The 19,799-nt window shown below is 43.6% G+C and overlaps 1 protein-coding gene across 3 annotated transcripts in view; it reads left to right on the top strand.

Moving 5' to 3' along the window:
- Positions 1-19,799, top strand: part of SCARB1 (scavenger receptor class B member 1) — a 42,828-nt gene that overhangs the window by 11,013 nt on the left and 12,016 nt on the right. For all 3 annotated transcript variants that reach the window (XM_067539733.1, XM_067539734.1, XM_067539735.1), the window contains exons 2-8: positions 6,511-6,668; positions 8,830-8,971; positions 10,182-10,385; positions 11,091-11,186; positions 12,306-12,421; positions 14,815-14,981; positions 16,990-17,108. In XM_067539733.1, coding sequence (XP_067395834.1) covers positions 6,511-6,668; positions 8,830-8,971; positions 10,182-10,385; positions 11,091-11,186; positions 12,306-12,421; positions 14,815-14,981; positions 16,990-17,108 — 1,002 coding nt within the window. The remainder of the gene's footprint in view (positions 1-6,510; positions 6,669-8,829; positions 8,972-10,181; positions 10,386-11,090; positions 11,187-12,305; positions 12,422-14,814; positions 14,982-16,989; positions 17,109-19,799) is intronic.

Below are 19,799 nucleotides of genomic sequence, written 5' to 3'. Positions count from 1 at the left end.
GGGGAAATCTAACTTGGAGTAAGTCTAGTCCGGAAGGTAACATTTTAATTCCCATGAAATGGCTGTTGTACAAGCAGAACTGCATGAAAGGAAGCTGTGGATCTGGGAGGCTTAAACTGGTAGTTACAAAACAAGCTATGAGTGTTTGTGAATGCTGCATACCAGTATAACAAATGAGATTTGCTATTCGTGGTCAGACCTTTGGGCCACTTAATTTAGTAGCCAGTATCTGAGGATCCAGAATACTTAGTCAGTTGCAGGGACAATTCACATTGTATACCTTGCAGGGGGCAATTCATGGTCAGCTGTCTCGATACCTACCTGACCCAGTGGCCTGCCCTGTAGGGCTAATCCTGTGTGCTTTGCTGTCAGGTATGTGACTGGCTCATGCAGTACTCACTGCTGGATTTAGCTGACTTGATGATTTTGCTGTACCCAAGCAACAGTAGATTCTAGGACTTTCTTACAGAATGTTAGGTTAAAGCAAACTTCAATCTTTTTGCTGTATATGCCAATGTACCACAAGTTGCCTTTTGCAACTCAACAGGAAACTGAGAGCTGCAGACTCCTGCTATCTAATCTCTGCTCTGTCATGTCTGAAAAGTCCCTTCACTCTGGCAACCCTATATCTGCTTACTGCCTCGGAGGAGTAGTGTGGGAGTGAATGTATTCACAAAGCATTAAGTGCTATGAGTTGTGTATGTATATAGGTGGGACAAGGGCAGAGGGCACGTGGCAGTCAGGGCGATCAAGCGAGGCAGATGAGGCTACAACCAAGGGAAAGGAGCCAAGGAAGGCAGAAGAGAGGAGAACAGAAGCTGGTGAGAAGGGTGGGCAATAGAACAGGGATGAAGAGGATTCCAGGAATGAAAAGAAAGGAGATGTTGCTCTTCAGAGACTGGGTATAAAAGCATGGGATAGCAGCCATATAAATGGAAGGCAAGAAAGGAATGAAGTGATGGGGATGGGGGAGAAGAGATGGTCCAATTCAAGTGAATCATTTCTGCTCTGTTTCCTACCAGACGTCCTATCTCATCAAACTCAAGGGGCTGAGGATGGGGTGGCTGTCTCTAGCATTTATGTTAATATTGTAGGTGACTCTAGATTTTATAGTTGATGGACTAGAAGAATCTGAATAATGCAATTTGTGACATGTGCACAGCCTTCCACTAGCTGGGGGTCTGATACCTGGCATGTTCCTGGTTGATCTGAAGGAAAAACCTTCAGAACCGCTGGGCTTTGCATCTCCTGCCCTTTCAGAGGCTGATGGTGGTCCAAAGACCTCTTCTGACCCAGCTCCCTATAATATGAGCCCATTGAGTTAGAGTGAATCTTCCCAAGATACTGTGGCTAGCCCTGTGCATGATGGTGACCATAGTGAATGGGCGTTGGTGGGGCAAAAAGGGGGTGCCTTAAAGCAATTCACATATTGACTGCAAAATGCCAAGGCAAACTCTGCTGCTGCTTTTAAATGACTCTGACCCAGATAGTCAAAGCATCCTAAATCTGGTTTAGTAATGGACATCATGAACTAACTAACATCAATGGGATGCGGAGTTCTGAAACCTTTCATGTGGCTTTCTTTTTTCAAGACCAGACTAGTCACAGAACAAAACTGCACAAAACAGGATAGATGTTGAAATTCTTTAACAGATTAACACAACTTTAATCTGGTTCCATAAGTGTCTTGAGTTACTTAATCATTTTGAATAGAATTTAAACCCATTTACAAAGGAAGGAAACAAATTTAACTAAGTATTGAACATGCATAAAATCAAAAGTGATACTTTCAACTGAAGTACACCTAACCTTACTTGAGAGGCTGCTTGATGATCCTTGATCTCCCCAGAAGAGGGGTTCATTTTAACTGATCTGGCAGAGCAAAATTCCAGTCCCACTTCAGTTTGAGCATTCAGTTTGAGCAGTTTGGGCTTGTAAAATCTCTAGGGCAAGGACCTTATCTTCATATGTACTTTAATACATACACTCTGGCCTACAGCAAATCTTCTCTCTGGACAATTTACGGGTCTCAGGGCTATTGAGGATTAAGGCTTTCTAAAATCTCTTATAAAAATCTCTAGAAATGCTTACTAAACACACCAAGATCCTGGCTATAAACAAGTGCAGTAGCTCATGCCTTAAATTTAGTGCTGTGCTGGAGTCATGTTTTTCCTGATATCCTTAACAGAGTAGAGGCATATTCAATTAAACCATCTTTTTCTTGTCCCCCTCCGAGATCTTTTCTTAATTGGATGCATACTTATAAAGAAGCACCAAACCTTGAACATTCTTGTCTGACCCCCCTGATACCTAGATGTATGAGTCATGTCTCCACCTTGGATCATAGAATAGTAGAATTGGAAGGGACCTCAGGAGGTCTAGTCCAACCCCTGCTCAAAGCAGGACTAACCTCAGCTAAATCATCCCAGCCAGGGCTTTGTCAAGCCGCAGCTTAAAAACCTCTAAAGATGGAGATTCCACCACCTCCTTAGGTAATCCATTCCAGTGCTTCAACACCCAAGAGATGGTGGGTTGGAACTTGTGTTACTGTGTGTGTGTGTGGGGGGGGGGGTCCTTGGACACAAGACTCTATATAATCTGGATCTGGTGAAGGTACTTCTCCAATTAGAATAACTAAAAATCTTGTCACTGTCTGAGCTATGTTACTTCCTTATTAATGGACGTGCCTCTTTCTTATTTTGAAGGGAGATTTTGCTTGTCTAAGGACAAACAAGCAGAGTCATGTAGCCCTTGCAGTATCCTTTCTCGTCTTGTTTTATGCCTGACTGAGTCTGATACCCATTTGATGATGCTCTAGTGCCAAATAGGACTTGACAATTGCCACATCCTCTCAATATCTGATGAGTTTCTGCCAGTCAACAACCTAACAAGCTGCAAGGTTCCCCTGACTTAATACAGTCCAGTGCCTTTTTCCAGATACTGCCATTTGTGGCGAAGTACAGTCTTGATCCATGCAGGAAAGGTTCCTTGGGAGTCAGTGGGCCCCATGTAGATTACTGAGACTCTAAGGTCAGAAGGGGCCATCGTGATCATCTAGTCTGACGTCCTGCACAATGCAGGCCACAGAACCTCACCCACCCACTCCTCTTGTAGACCCCTAACCTATGACTGAGTTATGAAGTCCTCAAATCATGGTTTAAAGACTTCAAGGTACAGAGAACCTACCAGCAAGTGACCCGTGACCCATGCTGCAGAGGAAGACTAAAACCCCCAGGGCCTCTGCCAATCTGCCCTGGGGGAAAATCCTTCCTGACCCCAAATATGGCAATCAGCTAAACCCTGAGCATGTGGGCAAGACTCACCAGCCAGGCACCCGGAAAGAATTCTGCATAGTAACTCAGAACCCACCCCATCACAGGTCATTGGGCATGTTTACCGCTAGTAGTCAAAGATCAGTCAATGGCCAAATTAGGCTGTCACATCATACCATCCCCTTCATGAATTTATCAAGCTCAGTCTTGAAACCAGCTATTTTTCTTGTCCCCACTGCTCCCCATGGAAGGCTGTTTCAGAACTTCACTCCTCTGATTGTTAGACTTGAAATTAGATGGAGATTTCTAAACTTCCCGATGACCAGTTTTATATCCATTTGTTCTTGTGTCCACATTGGTGCTGAACTTAAATTACTCCTCTCCCTCCCTGGTATTTCTCTTTTAATGTATTTAGAGAGAGCAATCCTATCTCCCCTCAGCCTTCTTTTGGTTAGGCTAAACATGCCAAGCTCTTTGAGTCTCCGCTCAAAGGGCAGGTTTTCCATTCCTCAAATCATCCTAGCAGCCCATCTCTGCACCTATTTGTTTGAATTCATCTTTCTTAAACATGGGAGACCAGAACCGCACACAGTATTCCAAATGAGGTTTCACCAACGCCTTGTATAACAATACTAACACCTCCCCATTTCTACTAGAAATATCTTGCCCGATGCATCCTAGAACAGCATTAGCTTTTTTCACAGCAGCATCACATTGGCGGCTCTAGTCATCCAGTGATCAACCAATACGCCCAGGTCTTCTGTTACTGCTAACTGATGCATCCCTAGCTTATAGCAAAAATTCTTATTAGTCCCTAAGTGCATGACCTTGCACTTACCACTATTAAATTTCATCCTATTTCTATTTCTCCAGTTTACAAGGTCAGCCAGGTCGTTTTGTATGATATCCCAGTCTTTCTCTGTACTAGCAATACCTCCCAACTTCGTGTCATTTGCAAACTTTATTACCACACTCTGATTTTTTTGTGCCACGGTCAGTAATACAAAGGTTAAATAAGATGGGTCTCAAGACTGATCCCTGAGGAACTCTGCTATAACCTCCTGACAGTTCACCTTTCAGTATGATCCGTTGTAGTCTCCCCTTTACCCAGTTCCTTATCCACCTTCCAATTTTCATATTAATCCCCATCTTTTCCAATTTAACTAATAATTCCCCATGTGGAATTGTATCAACTGCCTTACTGAAATTTAGGTAAATTAGATCCACTGCATTCCCTTTGTCTAAAAAACTCTAAACTTATCAAAGAAGGCGATCAGGTTGGTCGGGCACAATCTACCTTTTGTAAAATCATGTATTTTGTCCCAATTACCATTAACCTTAATGTCCTTAACTACTTTCTCTTTCAAATTTTTTTCCAAACCTTGCATGCTACTGAGGTCGAACTAACAGACCTGTAAATTACCCTGGTCCTCTTTTTAAGAAAGGGAAAACAGTGAACTATGTTAGCAGTTCTCCAGTCATACGGTACAACCTCAGTTTACAAATTGAAAGCCCATTAGCAAGGATTTTTAATCAATTTCATGTGCCAGTTCCTTTGATCTTGGATGGAGATTATCTGGGCCCCCCAATTTAGTCCCATTAATCAGTTCAAGTTTGGTTTCTACCTTGGATGCTAGTCATTCCCATTAGCCACCCTGTCACTATCCCTAAACTCTTCATTAGCCTCATTTAAAAATCTGAGGCAAAGTATTTGTTTCGGTATTGGGCCATGCCTAGATTATCCTTAACCTTCTCCCCATCCTCAGTGCTTAGCGGTCCCACTTCTTCTTTCTTTGTTTTCTTCCTGTTTATATGGCTATAGAACTTTTACTATCGGCTTTAATTCCCTTTGCAAGGTCTACTTGGCTTTGGCATTTCTCACTTTCTCTGCATGTTCTGACCTTCAAGAGATACCTTTCCTTGCTGATCCTTCCCATCTTTCACTCATTGTAGACTTTCTGCTTTCTCTGAATCACCTGTAGATCAACCTGCAGGGTCAAGAGCTTTATTATTTTCCCGCCTCTAACCCCTATTGCTCTTGCCAGTGCTTCTAACGCTTATACCGCCAGTTTTTCTATGCTTGGCTATCAAGATACAGTTTTACAAACAGTCAAATGGAAACCCGGGTTGAATCCAGAGATAGTGGTGCTCTCTGGCTTTCCAAATAATCTATTTAGGGTCTTGTGCCCTGCTGTCACTATGGAATTTGAGCAACTAAAGAATAGCTTTCCGTTCTCACTGGAATGAAGAATCTAGCAGAATCCTGACTCTCTTCTAGACTATCGGGCTTCAATAGGAGCTTTCTTCCTGCCTTGACCAATCTGTATCCTACGATGGCTTGTTATGGCTCAAATACAGGCAGGTTAAAGAGGAGCATGTGGTGGCACTCTAATTACTATTTTAGACAAAGCAGTGGGTGGCATAACTGAGATTCTCCTGCTCTTTCCACTCCACCAATGCAACTGTCTTAGCCACTTTGTTTCCTTCCCCTGCTCTTGACGTATGCTTTTCATGCTTGCTCTCTTTCCTGTATGTCTGGAACAGTCATGTGTGCAAAGGTTTCCCAAACAGCTCCCATTTCATACGCTAATCTGTGGTGTGATGCATCCTTTGTGCCATTGGGCTATAAATGCTTCAGGGCAGGGAACAGTTTGTGCAAGACGAATTAATGCGGACTTGTTCTAAGGCAGTGTAAGCGTTTAGCCTGCATGTGACAAGTGTGGCGTGAACCCTGGGTGTGTGTGACTCAATATGTTCATGTTAGAAGCCAGCTCAGCATATCAGGAGCCCACTATATCTGCATGCATTGATGCATAGCACAGTGGCTACTTGTTCAAATCCAAAACAAGCATCTCAGTGCAAAGTGGAGCAGCCCCAATGTCCTAGAAGGCCAGGCTGCCTGCATCTACTTATCCTGCTGTGCTTGATCAAGTTGTACGGGATCATGTTAATCATCCTGGCTTGTTCTCACTAAAGGAACTCTAGGAAAGGCTGATTCCTCAAGTTCATAAGGGGCTTTTACTGCAAAAAAAAAACCCAGTTCAGCATGTGAAGAGCCTCCTTCCTTAGCCTTTAATATGACCTGTATGGATAGCATGTCAGTTTGCTGCCTCGTATGCTTTAAAAGATGCTCCGTAATGAGTGCACTGTATCAATGACAGTAAAATCACTGTTCCTGGTGAAAGGGACCAATGCAGGTGTGATCAAGCCTAGCCTAAGTGTCTGCTTTCTCTTGCAGAACGTAAGGATCGATCCCAATAGCATCGCCTTCAGTATGTGGAAAGACGTTCCCGTTCCTTTTTACCTCTCGGCCTACTTCTTTGAGGTGATGAATCCAGAAGAGATTCGTCAGGGAGACAAGCCAGTGGTGAATCAGCGTGGACCTTACGTTTACAGGTCTGGTATTGCTCTTGGCATGTGTTGAGCAGAACTGAAGAGTTTAGTGTTAGACTCTAACTTCTGGAGCTCTGCTCCAGCTTGGGGAAGGTTTACATGAGGCTGAATGACAATCCTACCCTGCAGATCCAAGGGGAGGAATAGCTGAAATTCATGCCAGACTTCTGTCTCCTACATCACTGAAGCCAGACAAGGCAAGACTAGGAACATTTTGTTCCAAGTCTTCATTTAATCCTTCAGCTCATGGCTACTCGAACCAAAACAGCTATCTGAGATGATCAAGGTTTGCTCAGCCCTGCTTATAACAAGGGTGCAGCTAGGAGGCACAGGAGGAAAATGCATAGAAAAAACTTAGGCCAAGAGTACCATCTTTTTTGTTTAAACTCCAACTGTAGTGTATCAGGCCAGTATTTTGGTCCTCAAATTGAATCACCCTCTCCCCGCACACCTAACAGGCCTGACTGTTTCAGAAAGTTCTGAGCACTTACCTTCTGAAAATCAGGCTTTTTAAAGAGAGCAGGGGTGTTAAGGGGTACACCCCAAATCATTATTAATGTTTTGAAAGTCTTGGCTTCAGTGCATTTGGAGGGGAAAGAATTAGACCGTATGCCTCCCATTGGTTAATAACAATCTTCTCAGACATCCCTAGCACAAAGTTGTACACACAGTCAATTCAGGAGGCCAAGAAAGCTTGTGGGAAGATTAGCTCTGTTTAATCCAAAAGCACCTTTTTTGATTGGGTAGGATTTGGTCGCCTGACTGAATATACACATTGGTGTTTCCATCAGAACCGGCAAATCAGCACTTCGCTAAAGCCATGTTGACGGCCTGTAGGTTAGATACTTTAACATGCTTTCAGTTTTGAATGGGTTTATTGAGTCTACAAACTGAATAGACATTTATATTAAGCAGCTTTGCCCTTATTTTCCAGCTGATTAGGATTACTTACAGCAAATTGAGACTCTTGTCTTTCTCTGCTGTAATTATTGGGCTTCCCTTCTTACCTGGCCCATACAATAGAAGGCCTTCTCTCGGGCAGCCACTGACTCAAAGCTGCATAATCAGCCAGTTCTCCAGAATCCCACGTAACACGTACACTTTGACACAAACTTAACTCCCAGCCCGGTGAAGCAGGCCTACTGTATTGCACTTGCCATATGAGTCTTGAATTGGGTCCCCGATCTTAACTTTAAATCAGCGTGGGAATTCTACCAGTTGGATATGCTACATGTTGTGTTGATATCTGCCTGGGGGAGGGAAATATAAACTCTTACCATGCTGTCTCATCTTTGCTGAGCTCTCCAGTGAGTAGGATAGTGCATTCCTGCCCCTTAATATCTGTGATTTGCTGAATTTATGTGAACCAATAGCAGGTGAAACTCTGAAGTTCTTTACTAAAATGGGGGAGCGTGTGTACGGGGGGGGGAGGGGAATATTCAAGTAATTTACACAAGCAGTTTTCATTTGGTTATCAACTGGTTTGGAAGGTAGCTAGGTACTAATAGCAAATAGCTGTTGTCATAGATGGGTTCCAGTGGCTATCTTCAGACAACACTGGTGTTTCCCAGAATGCATTCAGCCTTCTGATCCCTGTCTATTAGCTACAGAATCTCTCACTAGCAAAGGGTGTTAGATCAAGCAGCCAGGCACTTTGCCCTTCATCTCCTCTCTCTGGCCCGCTTTCATTTTCTGTTACCCTGATGACTTCCTTCCCTCAAATTTAATTTTACTCTGGCTTCCTGTTTGCCTTCTCTGCTACATCTCCTCCCCGCCGCTCTTCACTCTTCTGCACAGAATTGTCCTCGAGCTGGCCCTCTGCCGTTCAAACAGTGCTTCACTACTGCTCTTTTAGATCATACTAAATAGCAGATAGGCGGCTGATTATAATGGCTATATTCTCACCGACAGTCACTGCCCAGCCTCTCCTTCCCAAAGCCAAATCTCTAGAAATGGTTCCTAGATCCTACTGCATGAAGTGCCAGATAAAGACCACCTCCTGTTTGAAAAGAACCCAGTGATCTGCCAGCAAAACCATAGCTCATTGTGTGAGCTTTACACTTACTCCTGCAGTGGGAGTTGGAGGCATGTAATTTGGCGCTGTTGGGGAAAGTGCCCCAGTGATTTATGTCAGTATCTTTTTTTTGTTTGTTTTTTAAAATAGAGAATACAGGTATAAAACCAACATAACCTTCCATGACAATGGTACAGTTTCCTTTCTGGAATACCGAAGGTTTCACTTCCAGCCGGAACTGTCTGGGGGGCTGGAAGAGGATTACATTGTTGTGCCAAACATCCTTATGATGGTAAGCCTACTTTAAACTCCAGATGGGTATTTGGTTAACCTTGCGTCTGCAGGGGTTGGGGGAGTAATCGTGTTTCACCACACTAAGACAGTAATATGCCAGGTTGCCTGGCAAAGGCTGTGCATGCCCCTGCTTAGACGCTAAACACTGGACTTAATCCAGGACAGGCTCTGTATGACTGCTGTGGCCTACAGAATGTTTCTTTTGGGGGGGGTATATTAATAGCTTTGTAGAGTTGATTACCTGCATTTGCGTCAGCAGGAGGGGGTGGCCCAGCAAAATGAAGGCTCCCTATGAGGTATAAAGGCCTTCTGTCAAGATACAGGGGATGGTGGGGGGGGGGTAGCCACGAAGCCCAAAATTTAGCATTGCACTTCAGAAAATACTGCCTTGTTCATCCCTACTTCAAAACCTGGGGGGAGAGGGAGTTATAGTTCACCCCTGGAAAAGGGTGGAGGTATGGGCAACTAGGACATTGTCCAGGCCAGGTGTGCATGTTCAGAAGCAGGATTAGTTGATGAGCACATGAGGGATATCCTATTAAACCTACAGTGTGTTGCAGCCAGGACTGAGGTAAAGTGGCTGGGGGCCGGGGCGGGGGGAAAGAGGCGCAAGGATCAAGTCCCTCCTCAGCAAAGCTCTTGGACAATACAGAAGCCTCTGTTCCACACCACATGATATTGGAGCATGTATTGAAAGCATCGTGTTAGCACTTCAACCTGTCCCTGGTGGAGCTGGCCCTTCTCCACTAAGGACTCCTGAAAGTATCTTGGATTGTGGTGATCTGTGACCTTGTTACAATGTGATTGTAGAGTGTCCCCTGGGTTTAGTTTTTTCCTAATAAAACGGGCCTTTCCAGGAAGTTGATTGGGAAGTGGGGGCGCGTTGGCTTTGGTTATCTAGCCTTTGCTAACCTGGGCTGAACACGAGCCTGTGACAAAATGTAAAAGCAGGGTTCACGTGGAATTTGAATGAGAACTTAGCCAAACTTTAAGCAGAAAATATATTGCTTTGAATCCTGTGCTGGCAGTGGGAGGTAACTGCAGAAGGCTCTAGTTGGCAGAGAACTCTTTGGCTTGAGGAATCCCACTTGGAGCTGACTGAACAATGTGACTGACACCAGCTTTCTCTGTACTTGGATGCTTACCATTCACTTCCTGTACCAAGCAGCATTCTTGTACTCCCCTGTCTGAATCTCTCTCTACCCTAGGGGGCAGCCATCATGATGGAGAAGCTCCCTTACTTTTTGAAGGTGATGATCAGTGCCACGCTGACTGGCTTGGGACAGAGAGCGTTCATGAACCGGACAGTGGGAGAGATCATGTGGGGCTATGACGATCCACTGATCGATGCGCTGAACAGTTTAGTGCCTGGTCTGATCCCTTTCAAGGGGAAGTTTGGCTTATTTATAGACGTAAGTAAACCCAGGCTTGGCATCATGAAAACCATACCAACCCGGCTGTTAGAGAGAGAGGAGACTCTTAGGCTCCGCCTTACCAACATAGGATTATTCATTGCAGGTGAATGTTGCAGACAAGCCCAGGTATTGCACAGCTGGGTTAAGTATCGCTTTGTTCACTTCTGAACTGCTTGGAACCCTGCATCAAAGCACCTGAAACTGTTCATTTAGCCTCCCAGTATTCCTGTGTGGTATTATCTGTGCCTTGCATATAAGGGAGATGAGGTACAGACTAAGACCATGTCTGCACTAGCACTTGTGTCAGCAAAACTTTTGTTGCGTAGGGGTATAGGAGGGGACCAGTGGGAAGGAACACTCCCCTCCCCCTTGAGGGACACAGCTGTATTGGGTCAGCTGTGCTGCAGTAAGCTTGTGAGACATGGCCTAAATGACTTGCTCAAGGTCCTACAATAAATTGGTGCCAAGGCTGGGGATGGAACCCCATAGTCCTGATCCCTATTCCCCTTCTCTAAACAGCAGGGGAGGAACTTAAAATACCACAGAAAGGAGGTAAAGTCAGCAAAGCTTTTAACAACCCGGTTAGTCTTAGCAAATGTCCACAAAACCAATCTTGCGTAGGTAGTGATGACTCCACATGCTGTCCTCTTTCTGCATAGGATGGGTTTGGGGGAACTTACTCTTTTCTTTTCTTCTGTACAGTTTAACAACTCAAATACAGGACTGTTCACTGTGTATACAGGGGCAACAGACATCAATAAAATCCATATAGTGGACACATGGAATGGATTAAAAAAGGTAAATGCTAAGTATCCTCGCTTTCTAGAAAGTGACAAAGGGACGAACACTCTAGCTGTCTCAAAAGACGCCTCTTTGCCTAACCTTGTTCTGCTAATCAAAGTTGAGAGCTCTTTATGGCTGACCGACAAGTTAGTGGTCAAAACAATATCCCCTTTTCCTGAAGCTAAAATGGTGCCTCATGCTAGACAAAGTTCTAAGATTTCAGTGACTTGTGTCCTAGCTGGAAGGTTGGTTCTTGGAGAATGTAATTTAAATAAGCATTAGCTTCCTGTGAGTAAATGCACTGACACAATCAGCGTAGTGACTAACACACGTTCTCAGGCTTTTTCTGACTCTGGATATTTTAGCAAGGCTGACTTGGTAGTGATGCAACTTGCAGTGAAAAACAGTCCAGAGACCTCTAGATCATACTAGTGTCTAATAGCCAATTTTAGCAGCCCAACAAAAAGTTTTTTTTTTTTTTTTTTTTTTGTTTTTTTTTTTTTTTGCAACAGCAGTTCAAAGTCTATTCCCAGATAGGCTAGCATCACTGACCTCTGATTTCTTAAATCTTTTTTTGTCATGAAGCACTGGTATTTATTTGGACTCTCTTCAAATATAAGATGGCATCAGAGAGAAGGCTGCAGTTTAGAGGGGAATGGGACTGTCAAACACAGAGATGGCACTGTGTGCATGGGAAAGTTGAAGACCCTGTTAACATGACTTGTCTTTTATTGAAAGATGTGCTTGGAAGTTATTTTTCCTTCCCCTGTTGCACTCTAGAGGATCCTGCTACCTCTTGCTTATTCTGGCAAGAAATGACACTAGCTGAGGAGGCGCAACTGTAGGAATTGTCCATCTTAAATGTTGAGGGAATGCACTTCCTTTAGTTGTTGGATGGGAGACAAGGTTTACATGGCAGTCTTTTGGAAGGGTCTTTCTAGTTTGAACTCTCTAGACTTCTACTTGGTGAGCAGTCCAGCAGAATTCAGAGAACTGCTGGAAGACTATTTGAAGTGGAGGATAAGGAACAAGCAAACAACTCAGGGCTAAGATGTGTAAAGTAAGCTATTAGAGTGGCTGTTTGGCATACTTGTCAGTTTGGCTTTTAAATCCCTCTTGCAACTTTTTTTGCAGGTGAATTACTGGCGGTCCAATGAGTGCAACATGATCAATGGGACTTCTGGAGAGATGTGGCCTCCTTTCATGACCCCTTCTTCGTCTCTAGAATTTTATAGTCCTGATGCCTGCCGGTAAGATTAACTTAAATTCTGTCTTGTACACTCTCTGCGTGTCTATCCATGTGACTGGAGGTTCAGGGTCTTCAGCTTCAAGATGCAATGGGAATGGAAGATGGGTGATCTTGCTTAGTTAAATAGCATCTTCAGCATAACTTGCTTGTTCTGCAAATCAGTGTTATTTTAGCGGAGCTAAACTTCAGCTACTACCCAGTGTTCAAGGTAGACTTCTGAAGTACTGCCAATGAAAAGTGCCAGTGCTCAAGTAATTAAATGCTGGGCCTCTAGCAATTTTTTTACTTTCATAACCGACGCAGTAAGCCCAGAGGTGTCAGGACTATGAGCTGCTGAAACCTGTGCCTTGGCAAACCCCAGCACAAATTAAGTACTGCTCACACCTCTACAAAAACCATCAAAGAATCTGTTTTCAAAAAATGAGTTGGCACTTGTTCCTGCCTTTATAAAAGGTGAGAACATATTAGCATCCCCATAGCTAAGGGGGAAGGCTGGAAATTGTGCATGGCAGAAGAAATAGAATCAAGGCTTCCTTATGCTAATCCCTCTTTAGCCCATAGATCCCATGCCAAATGTTAGAGAGTGCCTGTGTTCAAAGACTCAAACACCCTAGCAGACAAAGGTGTAGGAGATCCAATGGCTGGAAGTTGAAGCTTTGAGAAAGTCAGACTAGGAATAAAGGGCAAACGTTTAACGGGGTAACTAACCATTACAGCAACTGCACAAGGGTTGTGGTGAATTCTTTATCAATGGAAATACTTTAAAAATCAAGATTGGATGTTTTTTCTTGGTTGTACTCCTGTTCAGACTTGAATGAATACAGGGACATCCTACAGGGACAAGAGGCCACAGCATGGTTGCAATGGTGCCTGCTGGCTTCAGAATCTATGAACTCTGACAGTCGATTACAGAAGTAACTTCAGGGAAGCTAAAAGTACTCTTCATTTTTTTAACCAGCTTAAATGCTCAAACTTCTTTTGCCTTAGTGCTGTTTCATGTATTTAAAGGGTCTCCAGCATGTCCCTTTTGGTATTAAAGTTGTGACCTTTGCTGATATCACTGCTTCCATCTGGGCCATTCCACGTATTGCTACCTATAGAATCTGTGGAAATTCACTGAAAAGCAAGGTGGTTACTTTCAGGGCAGTTGAGGTTACAGATATTATATAAAGTGTTATAACATGCATTGTTTGCATCCTTGGGGCAGGTACGTTTATTTCAAAGCTGACTCAGTCTGCAACACTAATTATACAACACGAATTGCGTTACTGGATAGGTGTTGCAATGCAAAACAATAAATTCTCTGACAGTAGAGAATTGAAAATGTTTGTGTTTTTTTTAATTTTCCCCAGTTACCATGCAAACTAGTCCACTAAGCCAAAGGCTGTTTTATAGAAGAAACTTAACATGTGTACATTCAAAAGGTATTAGGCAATGCCAAGAGAGCGTAGTGCTAAGGGCAAAGGGTTGGGTGTCCTAGTAATTCAGAGCTGAGAGACTTGGGTTGTAAGAATCAAGCAAGGATAATCAGTTGGCCTTATCTTTTTGTAAGAAAACAGAAAGGTCGTCTTCCAAGGATGAGCAATATCCTGGAGGTCAAAGTAACCATCAGTTTCTCTTGGCGCGCCACACCAGGCAGCAGTCACATCCAAATAAACAGATACTTCGCTCTGCATCTGGAAGTCTATATAGTCTAAAGAGCTCCAGTCAGGTCATGGTGCTGTGGGTCCCATTAAGGAAATGACACTGGTCACTTCCAATTCAGCTCCCTTGCCTTGTTCTCATGTTCTTATTACAAACCTAACACCATGCCTACACGGAACGTTTCCCCAGTACCTGGCATGGTATTTGTGAACCTTGCATTCTGGTGTCCACGGTGTCCCGCAGGAGAAAAAGCTTGGCTTCCTAGCTGAGAGGATGTGGGGTTAATCACTTACTGAGCCCTGGACTGGAGACATAAGTAACATGCTCTGACTACAGCTGTCCCAGAACCATACAAAGGAGAAACCTTTCTACTTGAGCGACTCCAACTCCTAGAGACATGGGTGCAACTATATGGGAAAAGTGGCATGGAATTTTCTCTTCATCTCTCTTCACTTCCCTTGTGTTCAGCAATGTATTCTTTCCTGGTTCCTTCTTCCCAGAGTGTCTCAGACTGTGCCACGGCTTAAGACCCCTTAGCGTAACGCCCCAGATGTGAAAGGGGTGAACTTTCTCATGAGTCTTTTCTTAAACCTAAGACTAAACAAGGGAGAGCAGATCAAGTGATCCAGCTTAATATGGCCCATCAAATAGTCCAGTGGCATCAAACAGTAGCTCATCCATATCCCTTCATCATCTGTTAGAATAGCTGTTTCTTTCTTTCCCTTGAACATGTCACTGTAATCCCTCTAGATCTATGAAGCTAGTGTACGAGCAGTCTGGAGAATTTAAAGGGGTGCCGACCTATCGATTTGTGGCTCCGAAGACTTTATTTGCAAATGGAACGGATTATCCACCAAATGAAGGCTTCTGCCCCTGCAGGGAATCTGGAATCCAGAATGTCAGCACCTGCAGAATGAGTGAGTCTTGTATGTCGATGTCTGTCCAACCCATTGCTAGAAGTTGGAGACAGGCTATTATGCAATGCAGTCTATCCCCTTTTCGTCATGGAGAGTGCTTCCTCAACCAGTGGCTCTCAACCTTTCTAGACTACTGTACCCCTTTCAGGAGGCTGATTTTTGTCTTGCATACCCTCAAGTTTCATCTCACTTAAACTATTCGCTTACAAAATCAGATCTAAAAATACAGAAGTGTGACAGCACACTGTTACTGGAAAAATGCTTCTATTCTCATTTTTACCATACAATTGTAAAATAAATCAATTGGAATATAAATATGGTACTTACATTCCAGTGCATAGTATATAGAGCAGTATATGCAAACGGTCTGCATGTCATTTTAGTTTGTACTGACTTCACTAGTGCTTTCTATGTAGCATTTTGTAAAACTAGGCCAATATCTAGATTAGTTGACATACCCCCTGGAAGACCTCTGCGTACCCTTGGTTGAGAACCACTGCTCTAGACTACTGTATTATGTAGGCCAGGCTAATCTCCAGACATAAGCAATAGTGTTCTTATTGCTCTCTTGAGGCAGATCTCTTTATGGTCTTCTTACTGCTTAAGCAATACGACTGACTAGCTAGGAATGCTGCCATTTGTGTGCCTGGGGAATTCTGATTGTGCAGCACTGGTGTGAGTGAAGGAAGGTGTAAGGAAGAGGGGGAATAAGGCATGAAGCTTTAAAGTGAAGAAAAAACTCAAGAACCAGTTTTAGGATATTGTAAGTCATGCTAGAATTACTGTGGATGTAGATCTGTAAAGTGCAATGAAAAGAGGTGACAAAATGCTTGGAATACTTATTTTGCCATGAGTCGTTATGCTGGAGCTCTAGTTTACAAAATGGGCCGAGTCCTAATTCTACTGCCTTTGTTTCTTTTAAATAACTAACTAACTAACTCTAGGTTGTTGCCCTTGAGTAAGGCAGTGATGACCTGAGGAAAATATACAACAGGCCTTAAATTGAGATTGCCCAGCTTTTGATGAGCTGTATAGATTTCCTTTTGGCATGACTCCTCTGGCATCACTTGTTGCCCCTCCGATCTGTTTTTTAAAACTGCTAATATCTAGCTCATAACAACCCAGTGAATGTTGCCTTCTAGAACAAATCTTTGCAGAAGCAAAAAGCAAGTGTACAGAGATGGCGTGGGTTCAGACAGGCCCCAAGTATAATTTTTTTCGGGCCCAGTACAAACATCCCACAATCCCTCATCCCATACATACAATCTCATGAGCCATGACATTAGCTATTTTTCCCCTCATGGTAATGGGGGTTGCAGCCTGGGCCAGGCCCCCAGGGCCTTCAGGCCCCAGTAAAGTGTACCCTCCCCCACCCCCCCAGGTGGGGACCCTGGGTTCAGAGGCACTATAAAAGCCCCTTCATTGTATCCAGAGTATTTCCAGGGGATTCACAACAAGGACAGTTAAATTTTCATGCAGGGTTTTTGTCCTGTGTTCAAATTGTGTATCTCTAACCTGACATTGAGGTGAAAAAGCTAAACAGAATTGGGAGGAGAGAAATGGTCCTGAAGAGCTAAGCTGAAGCCAAATCACTTTTCATCTGTTGCTCTGGAGAACAGAAGGGTAAATGTCCAGTTTCGTGAAACCTCGTGTTTCACAATCTCCAAATGTAGAGAGGATGCCTGAGGACACAAAGTTGATGTTATGTCAACATAGACAGTAAGAAGTAACTGGATTAAGCTGCACCAGGGGAAAAGTAGGTTAAGTATTAAGAAATTTTAAGCTTCATTAAGCAATGGAATAAGCTACCAGGGGAGGTATGGAAATCTTCCTTCCTTCACACTCACCTGCCAAAGCTGGCTTAGGACTGATTTCATTCTCCCCAAGTCTGAGGAATGGGATGGTGGGCTGGGGTGGGGAGCAAACCCTGTTTGCATTTTCTTAGCTAGCTAACTGCTCTAAATAAGCATTTCATGCATACCTTCTAAGGTAACTTAACTCTGTTCAGATGCACCAGTGTTCATATCCAGCCCGCACTTCTACAATGCTGACCCTGTCTTGGTGGAAGCTGTTGATGGATTACATCCCAATAAGGAGCAGCATGGGCTCTTCCTTGATGTTCATCCGGTGAGCAGGCTTTAAGTCACATGCATGCTTTTTCTTGAGAGAGTGACTCTAGATGCTTTTCTGTCTAAGCTCTAAACCGAGGGAGGTGTCGGAGAATGCTATGGTCACTGCAAAAGCTAGACAGAGCCACGTATTGGCTCCCTCTCAACTTCTTCACACTCGGGCACTAAAACTGCTGCCACAAGAGCAGATTCCATAGTACAAAGACTGAATGTTATTGCTGAGCTGTTTAGATAAAATGGCTGTAAAATCATAATTGAAATAAACACGCTAATCTACTTTCAGAGAATTGCAAAATACAACCTGCCAGATAAACACATCAGTTCTGTCACCAGGGTTGACCGCTCTGGTCCAATTGCACCGCTAAGAATGACTTCTCTCCCCGCTGTGGGGCTTCTCGAACTTAGTGAATAAGTCTGTGTGCTAAAGAAATAGAATAAATGAGGTTCATCTCTTCCTTCCTCATTGTATATAGGACCTCACCAAAGTTCTTCACTCGGCTGTAGATTGTCAGAATTTAGCTGTTCACTTACATGGTTTGTCAAGACAACGTACAGGTCTGACGAGCGCCGGCAACTCAATTGACCGCGAACATGTTGTAGTGGGTGAAATGTTTTCCTCTTCCTTAGTACCTGGCAGTAAGACTCTGTAGTGCAAACAGGAGTGCTGTCCATGAAGTTAGAGCAAAACCACTTGATACGGTGAGAAGCAGCCTGGTGGCATACTCACACTTACAAACAGAGCATGCTTCCTAGTGATGGTGCAACAATAAGTGTAAGTGACTTGCTTAAAGGTGGTTGTCATTCCAAACATGGAGGAATAAATGCTTTTCTGCATCCCTGCACCTCTTATTGCCATCGGACCCCTTTCAGTGCCCTTTTGGCTGAGTCTCTTAACTTACATTTTCTGTCCAAAGCTTAACTGAACCTTCTGGGGGTAATCTTCCTTATTCTGTTCCCCTCTGCTTACTTGCTTTTGGCTGGCTTCCCCTGTGGCTCGGCTGTATTTCTCATCTGTTTCTCTTCCACATCCAATGTTTAATAGACTTGACACCTCCAGTGTGGTAGCCTACCAGGTCATCCTAATGTCCTATTATCTTTGGTCCAGTTGCTGTCTGGATCCCATGTTTTAGAGAGCTTCTCCAGGTAACAAGCCCCACGTTCCGTAAGCCTTTTAAAGCTCCAGGGAACATGATTTGAGGATGGGCTCTAAACCAACAGCCATGGGACCGGCAGAGATCGCGGTGGTGCTCTCTTACCAGAGGTTGGGTTGCAGAGCAATGAAACAATCTTGAACAAACTTAGAGGCTATGTTCTGATTTGTAGACACCATTTGGTAGGCTTAGAACAGTTTTTCTTTAGACGACCACACAGGTTCGAAATAAGTTCCTCTGGCTAACCAAAACAATAGCTCTCCTGCAAGTATCTTGTCAATCTTCAGGGATAAAAAGGGCTAGTAGTGCTTAGCTTTAGAACATCTATCTTCTGACTCTGGCTGTCTGGCATCAGTCCATGGTTTTACAATATTTGGGCTGAGGTATCTGTACTTTGTTTCTTTCATTAAAAGGAAAAGATTAATTTCCCCCCAATTACTTGCTAATCTGTGTAGACAAAATAAAGTCCATGGCAATAAAGTCTTAATTAAAATAGCTGTAATAACCACTATCTGTAGAGATAAAACTGCAATACTGCACAATTCAATGTTCTCAGTCCCTTTGCACTGAAAAGCTATTGAAGGTTAGTGGAGGAGGGAGAGAGGCTGGTGGGGAAGATTCAAAGTAGGTGTAAGAGTATTCTCCTACCTGTACACATGAAGTTGTAGTGATGCTGCAGTCCTGCTAAGCCCTTAATCTGGTTAGTTTTAACTCTCCGGGGTAACATCGTTTTAGAGGTTTGACAGTGTCTTTGGTAGTCTTGGTCTCTGCATTTGGCAGGTGTTGGTTTGATATTCCAACAGTTTGTATCTAAATAGCTGCCAGTCATCCTCACTGATGTTCCCACAACTGTGGGAGTCATGTTACTAAATGATTAGTAAATGGCTTGAAGAACCAAAGAATGAAACATTTTGTGGGTGGATGTTTTTCAAACTTCCCAGTGACGGTTTTTTGTGCATCTTACTGCCTTGACACTTAGTTGTCTGCAGGGTGAATATCCTCCATACTCTTAAACATCAAAGCAAGCTGAAGCTGCACTGAAACGATCTTTTCATAAGGGATGAGCTAGAGTAGGACCCCAAATGCCCAATTTCTTAATCGTTCCAACTTGCCTTTACTCTTTGAGTGTTCGAGTGTAAATAAGTTACTTGGCCTGCTGGAGAGTTGCTGTGTTCTAATTTTACAATATCTGTCTGCTACAGCGCCACCTAGTGTTTCTGTATTAGCGCTACTTTATATCAAGAGTATTCGTCTTTCATGCCAGCTTTGGTTTTTGTGATCATCTCAGCCCTTTGAGGAATGGTTTGGTTGCCCACCTTCTAGGACCCTTTCAAGTAACTTCTGAAAGTAGAGTTCTTCTGCAAAAACATCAAATTTCCCCCCTCTGCTTAGAGGCTTTTACTGTCTTTCTATGCAACTGTTCTGTCTTCTGAATCCTGACTGCCATGCCTCCTCATCTCTGCTTAAGCACTCCCTGTAGCCCATGCTCTGTTGGTCAAAGTGAAAAGTGCAAAGCAATGAGAAGGCTTTGCTCTGAG

This window comes from Emydura macquarii, unplaced genomic scaffold (assembly GCF_026122565.2).
Source record: "Emydura macquarii macquarii isolate MOO-44397 ecotype Brisbane River unplaced genomic scaffold, CSIRO-AGI_Emac_v2 contig_554, whole genome shotgun sequence".
NCBI classification, from domain to species: Eukaryota; Metazoa; Chordata; order Testudines; family Chelidae; genus Emydura; species Emydura macquarii.
Note: the sequence above shows the minus strand (reverse complement) of the source record. Positions and strands in the feature narration are given on the sequence as shown.